We start from the raw sequence: 10,004 nt of genomic DNA, 5'->3' as shown, positions 1-10,004 counted from the left end.
TTCCAGGAAACTGCAATCAGATCTAGCAGTGATGTTCAGAGCACACATGTATTAGCTATAGGATAATTTCATACTAAGGGGTCTGTGCAATAATTAGGACATATTTTCACCTTTAGTCTTATAGTAAAAAAAGAGTTCACTTCTGTTTTGTACCTTATTTCTAATACTTAGGCAAAACAAGGTCACACTAGTTCATGCTGTACACTCCTCCCTCAGAGAGAGGGCAGGAAAAAGGATCACATATCATGTAAACACCCTGCAGCAAAAGTGTCCTGTGGTTCTGAGCAGGCCTTACACAGAACACATAATAAAGGCAAGGCAAGCCATAACACATGTGAACCAACTTGTCACATAAGCTTTTAATAAGGCAATTCTTTCCAATTCTCCCAGTGACAAAGACGAACTGATGAAATTGGTCTAAATGGCAAAAACAACTTTCAAAACAAGATTCTTATTTTCAGCTTGAGTCTCCTCCTAATGTCTGAGCATTTAAAGTAACCTTGTATGGGCTTGTACTGATTTATAAAATCCCAGACATCGAACATCCACATTGATCTTTGAGCCAAGGAATAAATAATTAGGATGGACATCTGCTCTTCAACAGTCTTGACGGAGTCAGTCTTTTATTTCTCTATTCCAGTTTAAAGAAATACTCCAGTGTTTTTCAGTCTAGTCTCTATCTATAGCACCAGTAGATGCATGATTAGCACAAACATAAATTTCATCACTTTTTTTCTCATTTATATTGGAAGTCCAAGGGCAGTTGTTGGGGCAGTCGATAGATTTCAGTATAAGCGCATTTTTGTAGAAGTGGCAGTAGCAGTCACAGTGATGCAGCCACTTTACCGGGTCCTGGTTCAATCCTGAGTAATCCTGGGTACTGCCTGTGTGGAATCTCTCATGTTCTCCCCATGTTTATGTGGGTTTCCTCCAGGTTCTTAGATTTCTGAGATAAGGTTCTGAGATAAATTGCCCCTGGGTGTGAATGAGGGTGTGAACGTGTTCGTACATGGTGCTCTAGCTTCCCACCCAGGATGTTTTACCCGGTTTACGCCCAGAGGTTCCTGGGATAGGCTTTAGAATCACCTGACCAAGATAAAGCGGTTACTGAAGATCCATGATGATGAATGTATTATTATAGAATGCTTTCATGAGAATCTGTGTATTAAGCATTCATTTAACTCATGTGGAGATGGTACACATTTTTTTAAAAAGGAAGAATTTGTGGTTATGTTTTGCTGACACTTGGATACTGCATAACCTTCAGAAAAGTGGAAGTAACTGGAATTTCTTTATATTTTATTGCTCCGTTGTTACAAATCTAAAAAAGAACAGCTTTGGGAGAACATAAAACCCTAGAGCTTTATTGTCATAGTGTAAGTTTATTGTTTCAAATTTTATTTTGTACATATAGTTGTGTATTGTACACATTTACAGACACAATACAATGACAACCCTTAGGCTTCTTTACATGTATATTTCAAATGAACAGTTTTTGATCTCAGTACAGAGAACATGTTGAAATTTCTGCCTGTGGTTCCTGTGGATATTGCACTGAAATTCAGATATGATAGATAGAGATTACGTTGAAAAACACCGGAACATTCCTTTAAGTGTCTCTCAAGTGAGGAAACCCCACAGGAAAATCTATGCTCAAACTTTACTCAGCAGGACAAACAGGATGACAAACTGATTAAAGTACTGGACCATCGACCCTATGACCTACCAACCATGTATAATATGTCCTACCAACACATATCCCAACTATTAAAAAATGACAGAATTTAGCAGTACAATCTTAATTGCTTACGACAATTCCTCACGATTTTGAAAACCATTATTCTGTACTCATTGTACTGTAGACCAAATGCGAGAATTAAATCTTTCCGAAGGGGTAACTTAAGTGCAGGGGTGGAAAAAGTACAGAGAAACTGTATTTAAGTATAAAAAATATATAGGTCCTCTGACAAAATCTTAATTAAAACTGGGCGTACGGGACAAAAATTTACTTTAGTGAATGTTCAGAAGTATCTACATTTACATATAAGTATTTAAGAGTAAAAAGTTAATATTTTTCGCTGACCACAAATCCTGCATGACTAGCTAGTTTGCTAAGCGATCAGTCATAAGGAAATTATTCTGCTAACTCAGACAAACCTAGAATTTGGCTTAATGGTTAGCTACCGGTTAATCACCCTTTTGGGTTATTTGCACATGAGAAATGAAAACAACTCTTGTCTAGCTAATTTACAAAACTTAACTTAGTAGCAAATTTAACTAGCTAAATTACTAACTAGCTAATTTAACCTAATGAGCTAATTTACTAAGCTTAAAGATAACTCAACATACTTCGTTGATAATGAATTTTAAAGGCTGATGTTTCATTTTTGCATGAGGGAAATCTTAGTGAGAAAAGAAAAGAGGAAAAATAGAAACAAAGAAAAATCGCATAGCGTTTAAGATGTATAAAGCTCTTTAAAGGTCAAAATGATTTTACTTATTAATTGAATATTGAAGTGTTTCAATAATTGAAGTATTTGATTCAATAATACTTGATTAAAGTGTTAATCTGTACTTAAGTACAGTAACAAGGTACAGTTACTCAAGAATTTTGTTTCAAAAAAGTATCAAGACAGCATGGCCCACACACTTCAATACTTCACTTGTCTTTTCTCTGAAACACTGAAACATGTTATAAACGATTCGCCAGGAGCATTGTTCTGTTGCTTTTCATTAAAACAAAGCTGTTGGTTTGTTCTTCCTGCCCTGCTGTACAGTTCTTCAATGTTATCTCACAAAGGAAATTAGATGTCTAAAATATTGTGGTCAGTGACCTTGGGGTCAGATCTGATTAAATCACTCCCTTCCCCCAAATCACATTGATTGCTAGGGTGTAATTTAACAGCTTGGTTTAATTATTGATTTCTCTTTGTTAATACTGAGCTCTAGTACTCTTTGATTAGATATTTCTGTTTAAATTTCTGCATTTCAGCACGTGTATTTTTGGTAGGATTGCCACAGGCTTTGGCTTGCTTTCATGCCTTTTTCCTATATATATTAGAACCTGCTGATTTGAACACTCTTCAGTCCACTCAGCTCAACAGCTCATGGACTAGACCACAGGCTCCCAGCCCTGGTCCTGGACTACTGCCTGTACAGCTAAATAAAGTACTTCCACTGGCTTTAACTAATGTGAATATCATATAACATTTAAGGAAGTTTGGGATAGCTTTGGTAACCTGCTTTTGCAAACAGATCCTAGTTAATTCCGACTGTCAAAGTTCCCAACCCTGATCCGGGAGTACCCCCTGACTGCTCTGCACATTTTAGCTTTTTTTTTTTTCACCCACTCAAACTCAGGAAGAAATGCTAATTATCTGATAAGTTGAACCAGGCATGTTGGGAGCAGGAAAAACACTAAAATGTGCAGGACAGTCAGGGAGTACTCCAGGATCAGGGTTCCAAACTTGTGGACTAGACTGTGGAGACCTAGTTTGCTTTGGTATTCAGATTTAACTAGGATCTGTTTGCAAAAGGTTACCAAACCCAGCCCAAGCTTGCTTTAAAGGCTATGAGTTATTTACATTTCAGTTAAAGCAAATGGGGGTACGTTATTTACAATTCAAAATGTGTACAAAAAAAAAAGAATGGCTGCTGAACATCTTTGGTAAGCAGGCGGCATGATGTGGCAGCAAGTAGCTTTGCAACCTCTCAGCTCCAGGCTCCCTGGTTTGACCCTGAGCTTGGGATACTGTCTGTTCTGAGTTTTCACATGTGTCTGTCTGGGTGTCCTGCAACTTCTCTGGCTTTCTCCCACCTCTCCAAAAGATGCTGGTACCTGGATTGGCTACTCCAAATGACCCCTAGGTGTGAATGAATAGGGAAGTGGTAGCTCAGTGGTTAAGATGTTGGGCTTCTGATCGGAAGGCTGAGAGTTCAAATCCCAGCACCACTAAGCTGCCACTGCTGGTCCCTTAGCAACTCAACTCAACTGATCAATTGTATAAATGAGATAATTGTCATAAGGGCGTCTGCCAAATGCCATGAATGTGTAAACATGTGTATGTGAATGGTCCCCTCCAATGGCTAGTGTCCCATCCAGGGTGTGTTGCTTTCCTGCCTCTGTCCCAGTGTTCCCAGGATAGGCTTCTGGATAGTGACGTTACTGAAAATCAATGACTGAATGATAAGCTAAGTTTTGTCCTGGTCATGACAGTTTGCAAAGTGTTAAGTGACTCACTGAATATAATGGAGGGCTGACCAAATTTCAATTTCTCATATAAACCTGTGTATATAAACCTCGATATATAAACCCTTGGACACCTGAGATCATGGACACCTGTCAGTCACACTCATATGTGCTTGTTGAACATCCCATTCCAGATTTAGTTCCTCCTTTGCTGTTATAATAAACTCCACTCTTCTGGTAAGGCTTTGCTCTAGATTTTGGAGCGTGGCTGTGGGGATTTGTGTTCATTCAGTTACAAGAGCATTAGTGAGGTTAGTCACTGATGGTCAGCGTTCCTGTTTATCCCAAAGGTGTTCAGTGGGGTTGAGGTCAGGGCTCTGTGCAGGACATTTGAGTTCTTCCATGCCAAATTTGGCAAACCTTGTGTTCATGGAGCTCGCTTTGTACACAGTGGCATTGTCATGCTGGAACAGGTTTGAGGCTCTTAGTTTCAGGGAAATTTTCATGCTACAGCATATAAAGACATCCTGTACAACTGTGTGCTTCCCACTTTGTGGCAACAGTTTGGGGAAAAACCACATATGGGTGTGATGATCAAGTGTTAAAGTGCTATAAGGAGGGAAGTAATCAACATATTCACTATTCCACATAAATCACGTTTATAAAGCTAAGAGCTGATGTCAGATTGTATTGAACCGACTATTATGACATGGTTATGACATGAAAAACAAACACTTCAATTCTGCCGCTGGCCACTAGAGGGCAAACCATCAGGAAAGGAAGCGGAAGTCGATTTGTTAAAGGCGGGATCAGGAAGTTGAGTTTTGAACGCTAGCTAGCTACAGTTCAGAATATTGCAGTGACTGTAGATTACAGCGGCTACAACTTTCACTGGCTAGGTAATGAACCCATTTTGTTTTGTTATTTTATTCAAAGAATTAAAAAAATGAAGAAAATATACTTTTGAAATTTGTCTCGTATGCCTGAAGCGGAGTAAATAATTAGTTTATATGGTAATAAATCTGCACTCGTGCTCTAATACGCTGCTCTGCTAGTGTGCTAGTTAGCATGATCTTTGCGCGAGCTGCCTCGAAACTGACTCCTGTATAAAATATTCATTTATTAATGTTACTTCATTGTAATAACGTGTATTCTGCAAGGCGTACATGTTAAATATCACCTTGTCACTGTAGTATATTTCAGCTTTTAACAGTTTAAATCGTTAGCTAGCTAAATGGTTTATCCTGGCCATTAGCATAAGTTAGTTAGCTTTCACATTCCTCATAAGAGGTTTCGCTTTCATTAATCCCTAGAGATTATTAGCGGCGGTTACACGTACCACAAGAATTGCAAAATACATCAAATGTACAATGGATAAGTGTTTCAAGTTATAATGTATAAAAATAACTTGTTTTTCACGACCAATGAAATCAATTAGATACCTTATTTAAAGCAAATAGAGTTTGTTTTATTATCAGGTTGAGTTTCCGTCATGTAAATCATTGGACTAGACGACGTGTGTAAATGCGGGGGTGTGGTAATTTATTTTTAGCAATATATAATCCTTAAAACGGATCAAAGTTACATATTTAGGTCCAAATATGTAACTTATGTAACCATCTTATTGCCTTTTTCTTTGGGAATGAAAGAGGTGTTTGTTATTATCTATTAGAAAAGGTGAGAATTGATCACACATCCCTCTGAACTGTGAGTATCAGTAATGTGTCGTTCGGCTTTTTGAGTCGACTCTTTTGAGTGAATTTTGAGAGTCGACTCACATATGAGTCGAATTTTGTTTTTCTTGTTTATTTCTTTGTAAGTATAGGTCATGCTGTTAGTCTTTGAGACAAAGTACCTCGAAATGATTGGGAAAAACTGTCCAAAACTGTATGTGATTAATATCTTGATTATTAATGAAGTTCTTTTATTAATCTAAAGCTCAGTCAGTTAAAAATAGGTGAAAAGTCAGTTAGACTAGTCCTCTTTAATTTGTCAAAGTGCATTCTATTATTTAAATGCCATAAATGTTACATTCATTCTTGATTATACATGATTTAATGGGTTTTATTATGTCACACTGTGGTTACTTATACATTTATGGCATTTGGCAGACGCTCTTATCCAGAGTGACTTACGTTTATCTCATTTATACCTCTGAGCAGTTCAGGGTTAAGGGCCTTGATCAAGGGCCCAACAGTGGCAGCGAGGCGATGCTGGGGTTTGACCTCATCATCTTCCAATCAGTACTCCAAATTCTTAACCACTGAACTTCCACTGCCCTGTTGTGTTTTTTCCTTGCTGTTGAATATAGAAATAATAATCTGTAAAACAATATAAACAATATTTGGAGTGGCAATGTAAATTTAGTCTTAAATTTTGCTGAAGTGCAATCTTACAATTATTAAATCAAACATGAGGAATATCTATACACATCTTGGACTGATTTGACTTTAAGGAAAATGTGGCCAGATTTGCCTTCTAGTCAAGATTACAGCTAGAGATCAACTTTTTTTCTTTATCAGGAATATAAATGTACGTCACTTCTGGCTTTATGAGGCAGTGAACTTGGGAGGACGTATAAACCTGGCGTGTGTAGGCAAACTGATTAATTATTACTTCTGTTAAGGTCACTAACTAGGAACAAGGATTAGATGAGCTGTGCAGTCACATTATATTTTTCTCCTTTTGTCTCTTCAGTGTGATATCTTAAGGAAGGGGAAACGCACCTACACCAGCAATGTCGTCAACATCACAGAAACACAAGGAGTTTGTGGCCGAGCCTATGGGTGAGAAGCCGGTGATGGCACTCGCTGGAATTGGAGAAGTGCTTGGAAAGAGGCTGGAGGAAAAGGGCTTTGATAAAGTGAGCAAACCTGTCGTTTAATCGCTTAGAAAATGTATTGGGTCTTGTTCTGTATTAGGTGTCTGTAATAATTGTAGTTATGCATAGACTATACATGAAACTATATGTATAACAGAATTACGTATTACGTAAATCCATAAGAATCAGCATCAGTAGGCACACAAGTGCTTCTAGACATATTATAGTCTGATCTTTATAGAATTAGACGGATTCACACCAATCTGTAATTTGACTGTACTTACATACTCACACCACAGCACCTTTCTTTTCAACTTATTTAGTATGTCCATATAATCACAATCAGAAATGAAATCTATGCCATTTTAGGAAAATAATCAACGACTTGCAGTGCAATGCGGCCTGACATGATGCAGAAGTTACCACGCTGAAGATGATTGCTTTCCTGTAACAGCACATCTTGTAGGGTTTATTTCTTGTACCACAGCATTTTGACAATGACTACACTTCATACTTTTTATCCTTTTGTTGTTACATTTAATGCTGCGGAAACAGCCACCTCACCAACCCCTTTTCTTCCCCTCTCTCGACATTAAGACAGCTTGTCATGTTACCAAGTCTTGTGTCTGACGTTACAAAGCACTGACACTGGAGACTCTGTCCATAAACCTTAAATAAACATCTCCTCGCAGAAAGTTTCACTCTATTAGAGATTATACTTTTTTTTTTTTCTTTTTTTAAAAATTTTTTTAAATAAAAACACATCTTGGATTATGTGAACCGTCCATGTTTTTCCTGTCTGTTACTATAGAAAATTAACCAACACCTTCTGTCCAATCAGATTAGAGAATTCAACACTTTTGTGGTATGATACAAATGTAATGATACACCATGTTACCCCAGAGAGAGACCCAATGTCCTGTTACAAGGGCAAGCCAAACCTGAAGCTGATACACGTGTATTTACACAAGACGTGCTGCTGCAATCCAGCTGTGGATTGTCCTCAGGACACACGTCCTCAGGAGTTACATTAAAGCTGCGGCTCTAGTTTATGGAAATACGCAGGTATTAGAGATGCTGTGAGGAGAGATGAGCTAACGATGCTTTGTTGCTTTCACTTTCTGTTCTCCTCCCAGGCGTATGTTGTTCTTGGCCAGTTCCTGGTGCTGAAGAAGGATGAAGAGCTGTTTCGGGAGTGGTTAAAGGATACCTGTGGGGCGAACTCTAAACAGCAAGGCGACTGTTATGGCTGCCTTCGAGAATGGTGTGACTCCTTCCTGTAATTAGGTTTTTTGTTGTCTTTGTTTGTTTGTTTGTTTGTTTGTTTTTTAGTCATGGGTTGCCCTTTCCAAAAGATACATCAGTAGTCAGCACAGCTTTAGCACTACAATGTGAGCAGGGTTTTCAGACACAGGTGGATTATACTTCCTTGTGCGTTTTTATGTATTGGAACTACACAGATTATTTTTGCCAACATTTTATTGTTTTATACTGCTTAATCAATGAAACCGAATCTGAATTCACGGCATGCATGTAGCTGTTTTGATTCAGTACTCCTGGTGCTGATCATATCGTGCACGTTAAAGCTGCGCCTTCCCAATGGTTTTCTTTACGGAACGGACAGCATCGTTTTATGACCTCATACTGACACGATGTTGACGTTTCCTTTTCATTTCTACACGTGTTTTAATTGAAAACTGCTACAACTGCGTGTAGTCATTAACATGAAGGTTGTTTTAAGAAGATGTTCAAAATAAATGTGGTTCAGCTGAACAGCTATTACATTTTTATGTCCCAGTGGTCTTTTCATTCAAACAGAAATGCCTTAATAAAGTGATCATTCTGTGTACTCTTAGATGTGTTTTAACATGGTTTTAAAAGTGGTTTACTCTATCACAAATATTTTACTTCTGAAAAGTAAATGTTAAAACATGAAAACACTGGTAAGTGTTTACTGTAACAGTGCAGATGGGTGGAATACAATTTTTTTTTCTGTTATGCATTTCTCTTTTGAATAAAATTACATTATGAACCACTGAAGTAGATCTGTATGATGTATGACAGTTCATTACAGTTTGTCCATCTGAGCGTGTCCTCTATTACTTCTGCACCAGTTGCTGTCATGGCTTCACATTTTACCAGAATGGTCCTGTCAAAAATGATAGAATTACACTCTTACCTTTAAATATATATACATACACAGTCATAAATATGTCTACCACAGTATAGTGGAGTTGAAATTAAATATGAACACAATTGCAGACTTTCAGTTTAATTTGAGGATATTTACTTCCAAATCTGGAGAATGGTGTAGTAATTACAGCTCTTTTTATATGCGATGCCTCCATTTCAGGGCCCTAAAGTAAACTAGATAAACTAACATAATCATTAATTAAATTGTCATCCAAGAATTCATGAAAGGTTTTTCATGCTTAGTGGCTTCCAGCTCTTTGAAATTGCCTGTTCTCACTGTTTTGCAAAACTTTGCGCTTTTTGTCTGTATAGTCATGACTAAATATCGTTCTGTAAATCAATGTGCAGGTGTAGTCAGAGAAAAAAAAGGCTCTTGTATTTTAGCTAGCTGTGTTAACACAATCTGCTGCCTCCATCAGGTGAAAAGAAAATATAACGTTGACTGGCACAGCAGCTATAATACTTTGTAACTGAGAAGTCGCGGGCTGCATTTGGCCCCGAGGTCGGGCTTTGGACACCCCTGAACTAACACAGTTAGTGTCTGATGTATGTTTGTTTAGCACTGAAGTTATAATGCGAATGTAGCAACAAGTAAGAGAAGTTGTAGCACAAACTTTAGTGTTTCTTGGAAATTTAGTGTCATTATCTGCTTCTGCATAACTTTTAATGGTACACTTTGGAGTTTAATATTCAGAGGCCTAGGTTGGGTTCAACAATCCCAAAATGCATAAAAGAAATAAGTGATTCTGGTTGCCCAAGATGGAAACTCCCAAAAGTTATAAATGGATGTTGGATGTGGTT

The 10,004-nt window shown here is 37.7% G+C and overlaps 1 protein-coding gene across 1 annotated transcript; it reads left to right on the top strand.

The window, feature by feature from the left end:
* The first annotated feature begins 4,939 nt into the window (after nucleotides 1–4,939).
* Nucleotides 4,940–9,050, top strand: banf1 (BAF nuclear assembly factor 1). The gene is made up of 3 exons (XM_026939031.3): nucleotides 4,940–5,088; nucleotides 6,887–7,052; nucleotides 8,147–9,050. Exons 2-3 carry the CDS (start codon nucleotides 6,927–6,929, stop codon nucleotides 8,291–8,293), a joined length of 273 nt encoding a protein of 90 aa, XP_026794832.1. The 5' UTR covers nucleotides 4,940–5,088; nucleotides 6,887–6,926; the 3' UTR covers nucleotides 8,294–9,050.
* Nucleotides 9,051–10,004: the final 954 nt, after the last annotated feature.

Source organism: Pangasianodon hypophthalmus, chromosome 15 (genome assembly GCF_027358585.1).
Source record: "Pangasianodon hypophthalmus isolate fPanHyp1 chromosome 15, fPanHyp1.pri, whole genome shotgun sequence".
In the NCBI taxonomy this organism is placed as follows: Eukaryota; Metazoa; Chordata; class Actinopteri; order Siluriformes; family Pangasiidae; genus Pangasianodon; species Pangasianodon hypophthalmus.
The sequence above is the reverse complement of the archived record's forward strand: the minus strand, read 5'-3'. Positions and strand labels throughout refer to the sequence as shown.

What these genes read in the sequence shown, in the direction of transcription:
- banf1 (XM_026939031.3), top strand. Translation starts at nt 6,927, where the DNA reads ATGTCGTCAACATCACAGAAACACAAGGAGTTTGTGGCCGAGCCTATG. An exon ending in AGGAAAAGGGCTTTGATAAA is followed by an intron (nt 7,053 to 8,146) that starts GTGAGCAAACCT and finishes TTCTCCTCCCAG; the next exon opens with GCGTATGTTGTTCTTGGCCA.